We start from the raw sequence: 19,646 nt of genomic DNA, 5'->3' as shown, positions 1-19,646 counted from the left end.
TCTAATGTCTGAAATATTGGCCTATAGATCAAAGCAGATATCTTCTTCTTCCCATTCAATACAAACCATTTAAGTATTAATGCATTCTGCATTAGGGGTGAGTGTCTATATACAGTGCTCGTTAAAATTAAAAAAATAAAAGATATTAAAAGCGCAGTTGTGATTTCTACTAGAGATTGGCACTGGACAGCTGGGTCTTAAAGCTGTTCAGGGTCTTGGCATCAACTGTTCTTCCTGGTAATGAGTTCCACAGCCGGATGGCTAAGGAGGAGAAGGAGGTCTTGTACACTTCTGTTCTGGTGTGTGGTAGCAGGAATCGCAGGGTGTGGCCTCTGGTTCTCAGTGATGGATGTAGGTAGCTCTCCGCCGGGATGTCCAAAAGATGGTAGACTATCCTGTATAGCATGTTGTCTGGGACTCTTTCCCGACGGATCTGTAGTGACTGCCATTGGAGCTGCTGAAGTATGAATGTTACGCTGCTTCTTTTTTGGTAATATCCAATTGCGAATCTGTCTGTCCTACGCTGTACCTACCGCCTCGATCTTCTTGATGCCCTCCTTCTTGGCCGGGGACATATTCGATGGTAGATCGTACAAGTGTAAATATCAATGTAAATTTACATTTAATTTGCGAAGTGCAACCCCCTTCCCCCTCCTTTTAAAAATCACATGTTTTTAAAGTTGTAATTAAGTAGGATGTCTTGGATTTGGTATTTAATTAGGATAAAAAAATTATGCTACATGTACCTCTCCCTGCGTAGCAAGTAGGCTAGCTTTGCAAGTGGCGGATCCAGGAATCTTGAAAGGGGGGCAACAAGTTTGGGGTCGGTGCCCAAAGCCACACACAAAAAATGATTTATTAAATCTTATGTATATCTAGACTCAAAAGCCCCCCCCCCCTCTAAATCCGCCAGTATTTGCATACAAGATAGTAGCTTTACGTAGAGGCTAAGTAGCGGCTACGATCTTGAACGCACTCTGTCAACTGTCTTATTGCATAAAATTACGACTGTTTATAACGAGCATTTGATGGACAGTGCTTCCCATTTCAGATTTTGTGTACAAGTTTTGTTGCAGGAAAGACAGTGACTTGATCAAAGTCTAAAATACATTTGAAGCAGTGGCATAGCGCCCTTTACGCAACAACACAAATGAATACACAGATTTTTTAAAAAAAGAAAATTAAAATAATAATAGTAATAATAAAAAAAACATGTCGAAAGTTCAATAACGGATTAACATAATTAGGTTATTTTATAAAATCTAGATTGTTTTTATCCATACGTACGAAATATAATATTTTCAGCTTCAACCTAAGATCTTTGAAACAGTGTATAATTATATCGTTTTAGAAACTTTTTTAAAAAGGAATCACTGTCTAGTTTGGAGAGTATGCCAGGGCATCAACAATAGTGGGAAACATGGGATAATTTTAGCATAACGGGCTTCGCCCCCTATGCTAAAATAAACCCATGTTTCCCACTTATTGTTGATGTCTCTGGCATACTCTCCAAACTAGACAGTGATTCCTTATATTTCCATTTCATTGTGAAATAAAATTGAAGACTTAGACATTTAAAATGTAGACTAATAGATTTAAATTACACAAGGACTTCCATGCCAATTTCCATAGTCCTCGCACACTGACGTCAAACACAAAGGCAGCCGCACGAGATTTACATGCATATTTTGCCTTCCTTAGCGTCAGACACAGAGACAGATGCGCATGAGATTTGCATGCGTATTAGGCCTCCTTAGCTGCTGACCTATCGACCTGCCTAATTTACATTCCGGCAGAATTATCAAGAAATAATCTCCCCCAACTTTCAAACAGATATTACAGAGAAAAATGGAAATATTAGAATAACAATGACGATCGAATTTCAGATATAACTGTATCCATTCAAAGCAAAAGCAAATAATAAACGATGCTTTTTACTAATTCCCCTAATAATTACCTAAATTAACTGCGTTGTACTAGCACTATAATTTTAAACAATGAATTTTAAAATGTAGCAGCATTTTCAATGAAAAATATTCATAAGTTTAGTGAATATACCAGTGTATAGTTTTTTTTTTTTTTTTTTTTTTGCATTTATGAAAAACCTACGAAAGCCCATTGAGGCCAGTTCAGAGAAAGAAATATTTTTAATGCGTTTAAATGCAATGATTTTAGCGATTAAACGCAATAATTATTGAGTTATTAACTGTGAAATTTTCGCCTTTTTAAAGATAATTTTAAATTATTTTTACAGGCTTGTATATTTTCCTTCAATCATCTATCCCTTCATCGTCTCAAGCCACGGTCCGGAGTCCGTATATAGCTCTTTCCAGAATGGGAGAGGATCGTACATTTTGGCCGTGGTTTGAGACGATGCTATCCCTTATGCATGCCCATTATCTTGATATAAGAAACACTCAAAAAAGATCAATTCGTAACAATCCAGTGTACAGTTGTCAGTCAGATGGAACAAACCTAAGAAAAAAGCTCACTTTCTCCGAGGACAAGAACAACTCACTCTGTGTTACTCGATACAAGTATTCTCTGCAGCATTGAGCGGCGATGAATTTCAATTGTATGTATTCCTTAGAATTTAATCACATTGCTTTTATTCCATTTGTGCTACTGGTGCTTGTCTGGGTTACATGTAGTGTGTTACGTATTGCTTGAATTATTTGAGCTTGATATATTTAGAATAAGCTATATGTACTTTTGCTCTAGGTCAATGTTCTAATTTTGAAAAAAGTAGGGCTACATCTATCACTATCAGTATTGTACTCCCTTGGATTTCATTTAGGCCTATGTAATTTGCTCACATTAATGGTATGTTTTTATTATATCCACGGAAATATGTTGTAAAATAAATAGACTAGACAAAAGAATAGCATTTCATAAACAGTAGATATTACCACAAAGTACAATGAGTAGTAAAGAAAATATCAGTTTCTAGTACATGTATTACGTTTGGAGATAAAAAGTTCAGAATAATAATGAAAGTGAAATAAAGATTTATGAAAAACAAATTGTACATATATGTATTCAGCCTAATGTGACAAATCGGAACGGAAATCGACAAGCTTTCTGTAAAGAAAAAAACAAGCCCGGCCGGATAGGTCAGGTCCCTATTTATATTGAACTTTTCAACGCCATTTTGCGATAGTATGATAGAGTTTTCCCGCGTTTCGTAGAATAGCGGGAAAGCATTGTATGATAGAAACGTATTTTATTGGAAATGCCTGTTTATGGTAGGCGTGGCCAAAGGAAGACCAATGAGAAGGCGTTATTTTGTGAGGTGTTGGATCATTCCAAGCCAGTGCTCCGCAGAACACACACGTGTTTTTTATATTTATATTCAAATGAATACGTTTCTATAAATAATATTACAACAATATTGTCATATTATTTGATTTTGCTTTATTATACATGTACATATATGGTGTTTCTGCATACCATGTACTGCTCCGAATGCATGTTCGGCATTCTCCCTTGAGGCATTATTTATACATAGCGACGTGCACATGTTTTCCATAGTTACTCGTCTATGTTTTTTTTTCTGGGCGGTTTTTAATGTCTTTAATAGGGGTACAATGCATAGCATGTAACTTATAGTTACATAATGTAACCATTGCAGTTCTTCATTGATCACATACACATTAGTGTATGACTGTTTGTTATGGATTGTTAGTTAAAGAGATATATGCCGTATTTAGTGTTTTATTTTAAAAGAAATAAATGTATAGGTGGTGTCTCATCAAGTCGTAACGGTAAAAGTTATATACTTTCTGCAAATAAGACTATTCCACTCCATCACTTTTAAAAGTTATGAAATATTATTAGGTAAAAATTATTTTCTCTCCGAGACGGATAATAAACCGCCTCTTATTGAAATATTCATGATCACGTGGTTTCGCATGCTCACAGCAAACAATGGTCCAATCTCGTGAATGAACCGAAAAGCATAATGGTCTACTACGTTTTTACTACAAACACGTGAGTTAGGGATTGTTAATACGTGAGCACACCTCAGAGTTGGTTGCTTTTTGTACCGAGGAATAATCACGTGCAATTGTCTTTTCACTAGCAGTACAGCACGGTGAAACTCGAAACAAACGGACCTGTACAATGGAGTGGGGAAAACTTTAATCTTTATCATTGTTAATCATTTGTAGGCAAATATGAACATGGGATTAGTAGATAATAAATGTACATAATGTATTAAGCATGTAAATGCTTGGGAAAATGCATCAAGTCTTTCCGAGAGCGATTTTAAAAAACTAGCCTTTTCGAAAAACACATGTAGAATTTTATGTAGTAACCCATAAATGCATTAAATGCAACTCATTGAGCTGATTGGTATATTTGTCAGTCATATTGGTTCCTCACTGATCAGACGTCACAAAAATATTTTCCTCGACCTGATTTTTCTCGCGATGCTTTTCCCGCGCACACGCGCAGATCCAGGATAAACGGTCAGTCCTTTATAAATATGCATGAGAATATCGTGTTCTTTTCCGGACCAGTACTTTTTTAATACCGAATAATATTTCGTCGAATTTTCAAGAATGCTTCAATTTTTGATAGCTTATCATAATTCAGAAATTTTTGTTCGGTTTCAGCTGTGCAAAAATACTGCTTAACACGGCACACATATCTTTAAGCTTACATTAAGTGTTTTATTATTTGTCTATTTTGAGGCAAAGTCTGTCAAATAATGTGTGAAGAATATACTTATATAAAGCTGCTACAATAAGGAAAACATATTTGAAAAATAAGCCAACTTTACACATATTATGTAATTTTGAATGTTTGATATGAGGAATATCATTTAAAATTGATCACATTAAAGCAAACACGTTCTTTCATGTAATACTAGCCTAAGTACTTTGCATTTCTTATTATTATTTTCACACTGCATGTGAAAAAAATATCACTTATATTCAATGGACGAAATATATTGCAAGAATTCCACTGTTGACAATGATGTATGTATTGTCTTAATTCATGAAAACAAGAAATGCTTTGTTAAAAGAGGATTTAGTGGAGTTGTAAGTTTTGTCAAAACTCAGCATTTTTTTTTGTTAATATTTAGTAGAACTACGATTGTATAAAGATAAAAAAAAATATTTCGAGTTAATTTTCTGATGTAAAAACCTGGAAATCCATGTGCTTACAGGGCTTCGCTATAAATGGTTTATCGAGTCACTGAGATTTTTTTTATATACATATAATAAAATAATTCCATGGTCATACATGCATAGTCAGGGAGATTTTGCTATAATTTATAAAACTGATTCCTGGACTAAATCCGTTATTTTGCGTAAACGGGGGAGAAGGGATGTTGGCAGGTATAACATAATAGTGGTGCTGTGGAGCCGTAATAAAATGTAAAGGGTAAATTTAAGAAGCCGTTTTCCTTATGTATATATAGTGAAGCAAAAAAATGTCTTTTGAACACATCCACCTCATTCCTTTAAAAAAACGTAAACCCCACCAACAGCGCATAGAAATAGATTATTTATAAACGTTTGGGAAATGATATAACATGTTTTTTTTTCTTTTTTATTTTCATTTGTTATTGCTTATTAAGGAATTTCTGGATTGGAAATTTTTGGACTAAGGATAACCCTTTCCCACATTGAGAAATCCCTGAATCCGCGCCGGAATAAATAAATAAATAAACATGTCCAACCATCTTCCAAACTTAAATTTATAAATATGTCCCCATTTCTGTTCCTTGTGTATGAGGGACTGAGTAAAGGTCCCCAATTCTGTAAGCTTATGAGAAGTTGGGTCCCCTACCTTTACACAGAGGTCCCCATATTGGCACTTCCGGGTCCCCATTTTCTAAATTTATGAATATATCATTCTTTTTTATTCTAGCTCAAAGACTCAGTTTATTTACTTATTCCAGGATACTTACGGGGTAAAATAAGTTAAACAATACCAATTCTGCCACGAAATCGCTTAGTCCCCATTTTAAGATTTTTTGGCAGGGTCCCCAGATCGAAGTCCAAACACGTATGGGTGTGTGTGTGTGTGTGTTTTTGTTTTTTGTTATACTCTGCTTGAAAAGCAGGAGGGTATATAGTAATTGGTATATCCGTCTGTACATCCACCTGTTACACTTTGGGGTACCCATCTCTTATCCGCATCATACCACTGAATGAAATTTTATGAGACTTTCACAGAATCTTTATTACATATTGCCATTGTAACCTCCTATTTTACTTTTTGATCTGACACATTAGTTTGGGTTTCCCACAGCAAACATGGACAATACCATTATATTCTTATGGGAGGCGGGGGCATCATTTAGTGAGCTCATTGCTCACAGTACCTCTAGTTTGTTTTTTTTTTTTTTTTTTTTTTTTTGACACATAAATTTTATCTTAGATATACATCTACATGTACAATATTATGTATAATACTAAATGGGGAACTGCAGGCAGTTGGGATTGTTGTCCATAACTGCATACAGTGTTCTACCTATGAGACGTATGTCTCTTGGTTTAAATAAAATCTTATATCTACTGTAGTATAGATCATTAGATCTTAAATACTGCAATTATATAAATATATATGACATATCCGTTGAAAAAACAAAACAAAACATTTTTGTAGGATGAAACAAAGTGATATCAATAATTAAGGCTATGATTAAAAATATTATCCTGTATGAAACGGTATTCATTGATTTTAAATACTAGTTTTTAATGTCTCTCGTCATGAGTGTTTACATAGGGAGAAACGCTATGCGACTACATTAATGTCCGATTCGCACGAATTTTGAATGAAAGTAATGGCAATTTATTGTTATTTAATAATTTCAGTAATAAAGAATTTTGATTTTCTTACGTGTATGGATCTTTGCTACAGAATAAAAACAATAAACGTCAGATTGAACGACCCTCTGGACTGATGTATTACATGTAGCCATTTTGTTTCTACTGACGCGATGGCATGTTTACGCCGATTGACCTTTGACCTAAAATGGCGACGGTAAGGTGAAAGTCGACTATGCAAAAAAAAAAGTTGTTAGGTTTTTGACTTTTAAATAGTGCATGTCTCATTAAAGATGCACTGCAACACAAATGAATAAATCTGTTTTGATTTCTTGTGTCAGTTTACCTGTTTATCTGGACTTTGTTTCAGATCCTGATCGGTGACAGGTGACCTTCTCGTTAGTCGAAGCAGACGACAGGATATTTTTTTGACTGCCGAACCCGATTAAATAAAATTGAGCGTGTGACTTTTTAATCGAACTCTGTACGCAATAAAATTTTTAATAAAAATCAAAATAAAGCTTTTCAAGAATCAATTATTAAAAGAAAAAAAAATTAAATGTATTGTATTTGATTTAACAGCTAAATTTTCACTGCTACTTACTTAATTGTTAAGATATTAGAGCTTATACATGTAAGTTATAAACTCAAATTATCTTATGTTACCCCCGCCCTAATTTTGCCGCTATATACCGGTAGTATACAACAGAAAATATTGCTACTATGTGCTCGTGCACCATTTTATGCTTGTGAAGGATTTTGTGATACCCCCCCCCCCCCCCCGCACTGAAAATATATGGTTGAGCGTGCACCGCCATATTGAACTTGGAAAAAAATTGCTTAATACGGATCCGTTTTAAAATTCATAATTTCAGCCATCATGCTAGAGCTTCTTCGAATATTATCCACTGCAGATAGATATATATTGAGCTACCACAGTTTGATCTAACTTGAATCTCCGATAGACTCGATCTCCGATACCTCATTTCTTATATATATCGTAAACTAAGAATAAGTGACATAGATAAAACAGTACAAAAATAATGATCTATACCTTAAAACTTGCCTGACCAAAATAAATGATTATTTAACAGTTATTTGCATCATGTCTTGTTCATTTTGTTTCTGAGACCGCTATATATTTTTTTTTCTATTTCACATAACAAATGTGATCGATTGCACAATAAATACTTTATTACTTAACCACTTATTTGAAAATCCTCCGTATTGCTTATCGTCAAGGTTTGTAACGTAATCGTTGTGAAATAAGGGGATATTAATATACATGAGAAAATGGTATACACAGAAAAACGTTTTGTTTTTGGTTATAAAGTTAATGTAACTAAAATATTTTTGCTTAAATGACACCCAATTACTTTATAAAATAAACAAGCTTTACATGCAAGAGAGAGAGAGAGAGAGAGAGAGAGAGAGAGAGAGAGAGAGAGAGAGAGAGAGAGAGAGAGAGAGAGAGATTCACATTTTTTTTATGTACAGTGATGCATGAAAAGGAGTAAATATGTATACAGTAGATTCAAAATAAAACCATGATGACAATGTGGGTTGTTTACGTGATTAATAATATCCTAATCAGGTCGTATGAGTCTATGATATTTAATTGTAAACAGCTATATCGAGGTGACATGTAGGATTATAGAAAGTCTTCTCCGGAAGTAATTCATAGTCTCAAACATTTTATGTAAGAGAAACCGGATCTTCTATTAATGATTACATGTTGATGATGTGTGTTGATGTCTATTTGTAATGTAGATAAGATTTGTTTAACACTTTTTTCCCGTTTGTTCTTTTTGTACAAACTGGAAATATGTTGATTTCGCGTGAGGATATATTACTTCTACTAATGATTTATACAATAGGTAAGTGGTTTTGTATGATCCGTGTTATCAGGAGTGATAAAATCATATTTAACGTTTAATAACAACCATTACGTAAAGTCTATGGTATATTCAATCGAGATTTTTAAAAAGGGGAAAATACAATTAAATATTAATGGAATTTCGAGAGGCCCATGGACATACATGTATTATTCATTCTTTGAGGATAAAAAAAATAATATCATATAAAAGTGACAAAGAAATAAATAAGATGAAATATTATATACATGTAGAATGATTCTCACCTATTACACTGTATTATATGAAGTAAAATTATGGAAAAAAAACTACATGTAACAACATAATCATTCAAGATATTATTGATACATGTAGTCATTTCAAAAGGCTTGAAAGGGGGGGGGGGATGTCAACAAATTATCCATCAGATATAACTTAATTTTTCAGATATGATGTCTTAGTTAAGTTGTCAACAATGAAGAAAAATTTCAAACAGTTTGATCAGTTTTGTATATCTTTACATGGGACTCGTCTTCTAAATATGCCCAAAAACTTATCCAGCCCTCTTAAAATAAGGATCATATATTCCCTTAATTTTTCCAGACAAAATCCATGGAAAAAATGAAATAAAAATATCCACACCAAACACGTACAACTACATGTACTTGACCGAGTACGGAATTCCCGTTACGAACTCGACGTCCTTGACCTTCCAAGTTCAGGCTTGTAATGACGCTCACGTGGCCTTGAGGTCTGCCGGCAGACAACCACTGGAGATAGTCCTCGGGGGATGGAGCAACTCACGTTCTTGTTTCCGGACAAGTGTTCAAGGGTCATGCCGGACGGAGCATAGTGGAAAGATTCTGGATTGCCAAAACTTTCAGACGTTTAGGGTCAGCTGGGGTAACCAAGAGATAAATGTCGGGAAGGAGGACTCTGGGATTGGTGACACTATTCTCAGTTTTAGTCTTGGGCAACCACTTTCTGATGTAGAGATAGGAATCTCCACAGGATTCGGGGCTTCGGGATTATGGATTTTTGAAGGTTCCTTTTACATAAGTTTGCTAGAAATTATGCTTAGTTAACGTATATATCAAACGTTCAATCCTGCTAGATCTTTGTGTAAAAACCATGTAAACTGTTCAGATAACATTTATTTTAATCAAAGCCCGTGCTATCAAGATAAAGAAACTGATCCCAATAATTGGCCAAAAATATAATATATGATAAATAATGTACATATCAATGGTCATCTTTATCACTGTTTATATGAAGAATTTTTTATGAAGAAATTTATGCTATGAAAACTGTTTTATGTATGAAAGAAAAAATATTTAAGCTTAAATGGATTTAAAAGTTTTCCTATATTTTTGTTTTCGTTTTATTTTGTTAGGTGTTTTTTTCTTAATTAGAGCCTCCCCACCCTCGAATAGTCTTACATTTCCCCAGTACATGTATATATCAGTGGATTAATACCTACACGAATAAATGTTTATTTTTTTTCAGACCCAAGGGCGACGACAGAAAGTTCTACAACGACAACAACAACAGAAGACCCATTGTCATCAAGTAATTCAATTTAGTTACATTCATTCATCCTTTATTTCCCTCATTAGAGGATTATGCAAAAACATGAATTCAAAAATATGCAATCAAGGACAAATACAAAATAAGGTTAGCATACAACATGACAATATATACAATGAAGACAATGAAGACAATGCATGCAAATAAATAGCAAAACGAGCAAAATAGAAAAAAAAAGATATAGGAAAATAAATGAAAAGATTACATGTCAAAAAAAAAAAAATAAAATAAATAAATAAATATGGAAATAAAATTGCTATATTCACAAACTTGTAAACTGAAGGCCACTAAGAATTGTGTGTGTGTATGTTGTCTGCTGGCAATTTGCTAGAGAATTTGAAGGGCTCGGTTGTACCACGAGGCAACATTTCTTATGAAACGAAAATTGTTCATTTTAAACAGTCGGACATCTTCTTCAGATAGCAAGTGAACGGAATCGCGTCCAAGAAGGAGAGCAAATATTTCGTCATCTGCCATTGCACAGATTTCTGCAGAGAGATGGACGTCAAAGTGGTTAGAAATGTCTTCCCACCAGCAATTACGTAGAGTTGCAGTTAGCGAGCAAGAGCAGGTGATATGCATGAATATATCTAGAAAGATTTTGCCACAAAATCTGCAGATGTCTGGAGTCTGATCAGGAGGACTGGATATGAGTTTACAAATAAATTTACACAACTGGATTTCATAAGAGTTGGAAGGAACTGTCCATATAAAAGAGGGGCTCTGATTTTGGGTTATAGACAAGAAGCGGTGAAAATCAATGTCGTTCAGCATTCTATTGTTCCGTTGTGTTTTACAATGTTTTGATACTGCGGATCTCACAATCTTTTTCCAGACATGTTTCATTGGAAATGAACCATTTGTGAGCCAAGTGTGCAAGTATTCGGTAAGATCATAAACGGATAAAACTGAGAAAACATCAGGTATTGTGGATATGTCTTCCAAAAATGAATATAAACGTGTCAAAAAGACTTTCTTAGGGAGAGAACGGTGATCCATGCGACAAAGTCGCCCGAGAAAAAGCAGTTTACGGACATCTATTTCGGATTTGATAGGTAGAACATTGAAAGTACTTTCACAGATGTCGGATCTTGTCTTTGTGGGGAGATTCTGAGCATTTTTACAAACGAAATGTTGAAAAACATTCAGGCGTTGATAATCACTTGTAGAAAGGTTGTTCCATAGTTCGCAACCGTAGAGGACTGTGGGTAGCACAACTGTCTTATACAGATGAGATAAAGTGAGCGGATTAAGGTAGATCGATCCAATGTCGTTCAGCGCATAATATGATTTCTGTCCTTTGCGACACGCTGAAAGAATCCTATGCGAGAGGTTAAGCTTGTTGTTAATGATTATCCCTAGATGGTTATAAGTTTGGAAACAAGGGATTGTGATTTCACCTAGTTTCCAAGTACAGTCTGGATCTAATTTGGCGCCTTTAGAACGGATCTGTAGTATGGATGATTTTTGAGCATTAAATGAAAAGCGCCACTTTCTAGAATATTCGTGTGATATATTCAGCATATTTTGTAAGGCAGCTGGGGTTATTCCAATACATGCAATATCATCTGCTAATGTAGGACAATTACTAGTTATCCCCAAAATGCCGGTATTTATGCTAGACTTTTCCAGGTTGATAACAAGTTCATTGATGTACATTAGATATAAAAAAGATGACAAAACTCCACCTTGTCGCACTCCTTGTAAAACTGGAAACCATTTGGACTGTTTTTGGTTAACGACGATTGCACTAGATGTATCAGTGTGACAGTCATTCATGACTGACCAGAGCTTACCCGAAATACCTAGTTCGTATAGTTTAACAAGGAGGCCATGTCTCCATACCGTGTCGAAAGCTTTCGTACTATCTAGAAAGCTGATATAGACATTGCTGCCTTGCTCGATATTATGAAAAATTGTTTCTTGTGTGTTAAACGAGGCGGTTAAGCAACCAAGTTGTTTTTGGAATCCTTGTTGTTGTTTGCAGGGAAAATGGTCAGGATTGATGATATGATCTCGAATTCTCGAATGTATTACATTTTCAAAAATTTTAAGGTAGCATGATAGTAAAGCAACAGGCCTATAGCTAGCACAAGATGTTTTTGGTTTGTCTCCACCTTTATATAGAGGCACGATGAATCCTTGTTTCCAGAATTCTGGTATTTTCCCAAGGTGTATAATCGAGTTGAAGAGTTTCGCGATACATTGAATCACGTGATCGCCACCGAAAATTAGATGCTCGTAGGTAATAAGGTCTGGTCCGGGGGCTTTACGGCGTTTAAGAGTTTTTAATATTTCTGATATTTCAGTGGTAGAAACTAGGCCACCTGGAATGCCATCGGGTGATTCTAGACACTGTTGTTTGATAGTAGAGTACCTTGACTCCATTTGAGAGTAAAAGCTTTCATCAAAAGTCGAATCTTTGGATGGAGCATAAATGTCTTCAAAGTAGGTGGCAAATGCATGTGTGACACTTAGTGGATCTCGATAAGATACTCCGTTTGAAATAATTTCTGGGTATGTGCGAGAGGTTTTAACCTTCTGTCTTTTAACTAGTTTCCAGAACAAGCGTATATCACATTCTGCCGCTTCATCTAGATCTTTATATACATTTTGCATAAAATTTTCATATTGAATAGTGAGTGCGTCTGAAAATTTCCTTTTAGCGCGTTTGTAATTTCTATATGAGTCATGTGTCATGCCTCTTGGCCTTCCTTCAGATATCCAAATGCGTCGGAGGTTACGTTCAGTCGAATGTAGTTGCTTAACTTCCTTCGTCCACCCTGGTCGAGTGTGCAGATTAAACCCTGCCTGAGGAATGCATTTATTTGAGGCATTGATAATAATGTTGCAAAGTTCTTGATAAAAGCAGTTCATATCAGCAACTGAAAATATTTCAGACTCTAGCAAATTGCCAAGCTCAGGCTGCATAGATGACCTATAGCAGTCTAAAGCGTTAGAGGTCGCTTTGTGCCAAGCCGGTAATTTTAAATGCGTGGTTTGCAGACAGTGGCGAGGGTGTTCAAACTTAAATGAGACTAATATAGGTAAATGATCAGATGTATTACAAAAGTCACCTTCTCGAAAAATTCGATAGGAGAGTAATGAGTCTAACATACGTTTGTTAAACAGAACATAGTCAAGCATTGTTCTTTTAGGGACAAAAGTGTACGATTCACCTGCTGTTTGAAAATCTCTAACAGGCATACAAAGTTCACATTTGTTTACTAAGTCAATCAGCAGTTTGGATTTTGTAGCATTTGTATTAAGATGGCTTAAAATGCTACTGTTAAGGTCACCAGCTATGATAACATCACCATAAGATCTATAATAACAGTATAAACTTTCAATATAATTGAGTTCTTGAATGTATGTCTCTACATTATTATCTGCTGGGAGATATACTCCAAAAACGTACAATACATTCCCCTTAGTGTCAGTAAGTTCAACACCAATTATGCGATTTGAGTTACAACAGGGTATCTGAAGAATTTTTTATGAAGAAATTTATGCTATGAAAACTGTTTTATGTATGAAAGAAAAAATATTTAAGCTTAAATGGATTTAAAAGTTTTCCTATATTTTTGTTTTCGTTTTATTTTGTTAGGTGTTTTTTTCTTAATTAGAGCCTCCCCACCCTCGAATAGTCTTACATTTCCCCAGTACATGTATATATCAGTGGATTAATACCTACACGAATAAATGTTTATTTTTTTTCAGACCCAAGGGCGACGGCAGAAAGTTCTACAACGACAACAACAACAGAAGACCCATTGTCATCAAGTAATTCAATTTAGTTACGATATAAAAACAGAAAATTAAATACATTGTAATTTGTATCAAGTCAGAGTCGAAGACCTATTAAACATTCTAACAATTACATTAAATGCATTTCAAAGATTTCACATATTCCAATTTATCAAGAATCCGAAATCCCCATTTTATTTAGGACCTAAATTTCAAATACCCGTTTTTTGCATTTACATGCAACATCGAATATTCGGTTTCCAGAAATCTTGCATTTTAAGTATTTATACTGTATTCAACATTAAACAATAACAAAAAGGCAATTGTTTTAGCGCCGCACACATCTGGGGGGACATAAAACTTAGACAGGCTTACTTGCGATCTCGGTGTCATCTTTTTCATTTGTAAAAATGAGAGACTGGGATCAAATGTGAGCATATCTATAAGTTTTATTGCTCTTCAGCCAATATAAAACATACATTTTCCTAATCACGTTATACATGTATATTACAGCTAATCTCCAGAAGGCCCCGGTGATAGAGGGATCATCCGAGGCCGGAAGTAGTGGTGACGTCACTGTCGCGGTCACTACAGGAGTGCTATCGGTCATCGCTCTTGTCTTAGTCGGCGTCTTTATATGGAGGAGGTATCACAGACCACGAGGTTTGTATGGGACTTAAATATAAATACCCGCTAAGTACTTAAACTACATACGTATAAACCATGAATGTAAAATGGGAGGTTATTTTGACAACATGAAATTCAAAATAATGACGTCTTTAGCGTAGTTAATATTTTAATATTTGCAATGTCTAGAAGACTTAAGGTAGGATTCTTCTCTGGTTTCTGACTAGATGAAACATTCAAAGTATATTTGCTTATATGTCTTATATATTGAGGTGTAAGGAATTTAAAAGACCATATTTTTTTTCCTCATCACAATTGTTCAACTGTAAATAGAAATGGTAAACTGCCTTTGAAAACTAGCAGGGACTATATTTTTGGCGGAATGGTGGCGTATGAAAATATCTTCTTTTCTGCCTCTCAAAATTATAATAGAACAATGAATTTAGTTATAATTTTTACACAATCGAAGACTTGGAGAAATTTTGAAATGTAAGTTTAATTAATAATGAGGGACTAAACTTTCAAAATATATCAAATAAATATGATTTTTCAAACAAACTAGAACTTTGTTAGCTTTTTTAATGCTTCCTATCAAAGTGCAGATTTGAGCCAAAAATCCATAAAAAGTATTTTTTCTCTCTTAGTAAACGATTAAAACTTTTTGTTTTTGCATCATTTTGTACATTTATAAGACTACTTTATTATATGTGAAAATAAGAAAAAGTTAAATATAGGAAGCATATGAAAATAACTAATATATCCCAAAAAATGAAGAAAAACAGAGAAAATTCGGATTAGCCAAAATCCAGTTAAGTTAAATTATTTATGTAAATTTGGTAATATCATGCGATAGACCCGATATAGTAAAATGTTTTTATGCAAAAAGAACAATCATTAAACTTTTGAAATAGAAGTAGGTATCACATGATTGGCAACAGTTATTTTTTATTCTTAGTGTCAAGGAAAAAAATAATGACCTTGACCTGACCTTGCCTCTAATATAAAACGGTCAAATTTAATTTCACTGATACTATCACTTACTGATATAGTCTTCTTGATTCTGTGAAAATTTCATTAATTTTTAAATATTAGAAATATGAGAAGAATCCTACCTTAACTATTAACTTGGCATTTAGAGATCAAACTTATCCCGATTGATTATAAGTCTTATTTAAAGTTTATCGTTTTCTCTTCACTATGCTCTAAAATTTACAAACCAGTCTAACGTTTAATCACATAATATTCATTTGCAGGTCAGGGCACTAACGTAGGACTACAGAATCCGATGTTTAATGCTAAGGAAATGAACACGTACGAGATCATCCGAAGGTCACATCCGAAAGTCAACATGTATGCCGATTTAAACCCTCTGGACGTCACAAAAATTCAAGACAATGCCGTGTGTTACGACACAGCTAAACCTTTCGACGAAAATAACATGTACTTGCCCATACAGGAATATACAAAAGGAGATAATTCCAGGGGTACCCGAAATTCTCGAATCTCTCGGATGTTAAGTCATACTGATTATGACGTCATACCGGCTATGGAAGATCAAAGTTCTAAAGTGGGACAATAGAGATATGTCGTAGATGACACGCATCTGGTGCCCAGACCGTCACGCAATGAAGAAACATTAAAACTATTGATGAACATATTTTTTTTCTCATATTTGATCTTGGATTATGGCATAGCTTTAAAGAAGGATTACAACGAAGCGAGATTTGATCAAACCGATGATAAAGTGCTCATAAGAAATAAGAATTAATTTCTTACATACATTTTCCTCGACAATTTGTTTAGTTTATCAATGAATAAATTAATACTTTTTATAGGACATTGCACTGTTATTGGAAAAAACAAAATTAATGTATCTTTTAAATTATACTCATAAGCACACATCTGCGATGCATTTACAAGCTAACAAACTGTGTCGGTATTTACTCGGCAATTTCCAAGCGCCATGGAAATGCTTGCTATGAATATATTGTAAGATATTTGGGTACCAGACAAAACCATTGCTATAAGTTGGTCCAAAATTAAAAACAAGATTTTTTAAATCATTGACAACTGCTTTTTCAATAAATTGCAACTAAAATATTTACATACCTTGTCATTAGTCATTTGCAAAAATATTTTCATAAAATACTTACATTCTCTGATTGACACAAAAGTACTCTGAAGTTGATATTGAAAAGCTACTCGATTTATTCATTGACAATATGGAGACAATGTCCTCAAACAATTTGTCGGAATTCCAATGTGTATTGATTGCGCCCCGTTATTCCGTAAGTAACAGACCTTTTGTTATAAAATGAAGCAAAATTAATTCAAAATCTAAAACGGTTAAAGAAGGAAACACTTGATGACCAACATACCCCAACCTCTCCCCATGGGGTCATGGTATTTAGAACAAGCATTAATTTACTAAAGATTGCCTACAATAAAATGTGAATTATGACTTAGGTGTTTCTTAGAAAAAGAATTTTTAATATCTTATTGTTTCATGGACTTTTGATCTTGAATACTGTTCGTTATCTCCATATGTTTCATTCCTACATTTATACATACGTATTCCTCGTATGTAAAATTTTGATTTTTCCATAGTGGCACTATCTTTCCCCTTAGAGTCATGATTTGAAAAAAAAAATGAATCATTACTATCTGATGATGATTCCATACAAATTTGATTATGATTTTTGATCTCGGCTCTATTCGTCTAAACTTAAACTTTTTACCCATGTTTCTGCCGAATCATATGGCAGTGTGACACAGAGTCACTGGGGAAAGCCTGTTGGAACAAAGATCGTCTCGATCTAAACGAGTTGAATGTTACTTCTTGCCCTCTTCAACTTTTCGACTTTGATTCCTTTTACTTCTATTATTTACCGTCGTTTTACTATAATTTGCTATAGAATGAAACATAGTACCAAGTACCGGTAATTGAGGCAGACTAATTATTAATTGTGACCTTGACGGGAACTCTTCTGTTCTTCAGCGTCGGAGGTCTCAGCAAATATATCAAAGCTACTGTATGAAAAATCAACAATTTCAATATGGGTAGCATTGAATCCTTTAAAAGATAAGGCACGAACGCTTTTTGTGAGAAAGAGTTATAAAAGGGCGTTTAAAGTGAGAAATTGAAGCGGGCAGGGAATTCATTTCATTCAGTTTAATTCTGACAGGATTCCCGAATCAATTTGTGTTGCAATGGTCTGGAGTTTAGAGACGTCCATACATAATATTTAGTCTCGACGAATTTTGCTGAGATTAATAAATTTGCTGATAAGTAATATCAAGACTTTTCATACGTAAAACTTGGAGCTCCTATATGTTGGTAACAGTTCATATTATTCTCATCATTAACAAGATAAATGACTAAATATTCTTTTAATTGTGAACGGTATGATCACTTTCTTTAAAATGGAACAGACTTCCTCCAAGAAAATTTACAGACACATTTCACGCGCAGATTTATCAAACAGAAACTATTTATGGCATGGTTGATCAGATATTTTATTATAAAAAAAAAAAACTCAAGCTCATGAGTATCTCATTTGTAACACAAATAAAATAAATTTCGTACGTGCTTTGTACGAACTAAAAGGAATAAATCTGTGGTATTGATAAAATAATTCACATGTAAAATATAAAGAAGAAAATCAAATTTGGAATGGAAGAGCTCTGACTCCACACCATCATCTGTTCACGTTCAGTGATTTGTGTACCGGTATGTCATTTGTACACAATTGTTTTTTTCAGGCGTACTTTAGATTAAGCATGCATCTATCGACTCGATTGTGAATTGGTGGTTAACCTTAGGATCATTTTCACTTTTGACAGGTCTACCAAGTGCATGATATTCCAAACTTGGTCCTTGCATATATTGTATTGATAAATTGTTTATTGTAGTGGGAATCCTGTTGTAATTGCAAGTAGCCACTTCGACCTGACGCGCAATAAAAAAGTATAACAACACAGAATGTGAAAACATCTCCAGTGTATATTTGATATGGAAAAAATACACTTCTATATGAAAATGAAAATTTATAAAAGAATTCACAATTTTAGTACTAAATGCATTTTATTATAATTATTGTTTGCCAACAATACACAGGTATTTTTTTATGTTGAACACACCAAACAAAACATATGTTTTTGTAAAACACTAATCTCCCCCTATGGCAGGTCATGGTAAAGGTCAAGGGATCAAAATGTTGAATTATAATTCCGAAAAGGCATAGACTTATAAGTCCTAACGGAAACCAATCTATAGTCATGGGATAGGCAAAGTTTTTCGCAAACAATCAATTAAGCAGACAAACGGACTGGCCAAAACTATTTTATGTAAAACAGTAGTTAAATAAATATGCATTGTAAACATTTAAACTGTACTTTCTGTTTGTATTGTCTTTTTCGCCCGTAAGCATTTTAACACTTGTCCATAATCAAGACCAAATGATGTTAAATTTTCTTCGTCTAGTTCAAAAAATGTTTGAAGACAGTCAATTTTATTTCTGTATAAAACCTTTTTACAATCCTGCAGATTACGCCTTTTCAAGAAAAACGTAAACGTTTTTGCGTCAAACCCTGAAACAGATCCATACATGAATATAAATTAAGTGATTTGCTAGATACTCAACGTTACAAACGATGATCGAACTGCAATGCAACATTTTAAGATATTACATCAAAATAAAAAAAAAGTTTTATCTCGTTTTACTGCAGTCACGTGACTTTCAGAACTTTTTATGCTTAAGGTCGAAGTTGTCAGACGTTTTGTGCGCTGGGAGATCTGCGCCTGCATAGTTAAGTGAAAGATTCATCATACAGTCTATTGCGTATCACATAGGTATTTAAATTATACAATAATCAAAGTACTGAAAGTACTGAACAGCGGTTAGCATGCTTTCATCTAATATGTACCGAAAAAAGTGCATGAAATGATATTTAAGTATGCATATCTTTGTCCAATGCCATCAGAGAAAAAAAAACAGACATTCTGTTTTTGTAATACTTTACTTAATAGTAAAACCAATAACATTCCAAA

General features: G+C 34.1%; 1 protein-coding gene across 1 annotated transcript; it reads left to right on the top strand.

The window, feature by feature from the left end:
* The first annotated feature begins 8,465 nt into the window (after positions 1–8,465).
* LOC134248762 (uncharacterized) lies at positions 8,466–16,655 on the top strand. Its single transcript, XM_062731152.1, has 6 exons — positions 8,466–8,659; positions 9,239–9,679; positions 10,142–10,204; positions 13,943–14,005; positions 14,483–14,632; positions 15,850–16,655. The coding sequence occupies exons 1-6, from the start codon at positions 8,608–8,610 to the stop codon at positions 16,173–16,175; spliced, it is 1,095 nt and encodes a 364-aa protein (XP_062587136.1). The 5' UTR covers positions 8,466–8,607; the 3' UTR covers positions 16,176–16,655.
* The last annotated feature ends 2,991 nt before the right edge of the window (positions 16,656–19,646 follow it).

This window comes from Saccostrea cucullata, unplaced genomic scaffold (assembly GCF_032062105.1).
Source record: "Saccostrea cucullata isolate Sc308-1 unplaced genomic scaffold, CSIRO_AGI_Scuc_v1 ctg1517, whole genome shotgun sequence".
NCBI classification, from domain to species: domain Eukaryota; kingdom Metazoa; phylum Mollusca; class Bivalvia; order Ostreida; family Ostreidae; genus Saccostrea; species Saccostrea cuccullata.
Note: the sequence above shows the minus strand (reverse complement) of the source record. Positions and strands in the feature narration are given on the sequence as shown.

Bases quoted from the DNA above. Each gene is read 5' to 3' on its own strand.
- LOC134248762 (XM_062731152.1), top strand. From the start codon at position 8,608: ATGTTGATTTCGCGTGAGGATATATTACTTCTACTAATGATTTATACA. The intron at 10,205-13,942 runs GTAATTCAATTT...ATTTTTTTTCAG, and splicing joins AGAAGACCCATTGTCATCAA to ACCCAAGGGCGACGGCAGAA. The intron at 14,006-14,482 runs GTAATTCAATTT...TGTATATTACAG, and splicing joins AGAAGACCCATTGTCATCAA to CTAATCTCCAGAAGGCCCCG.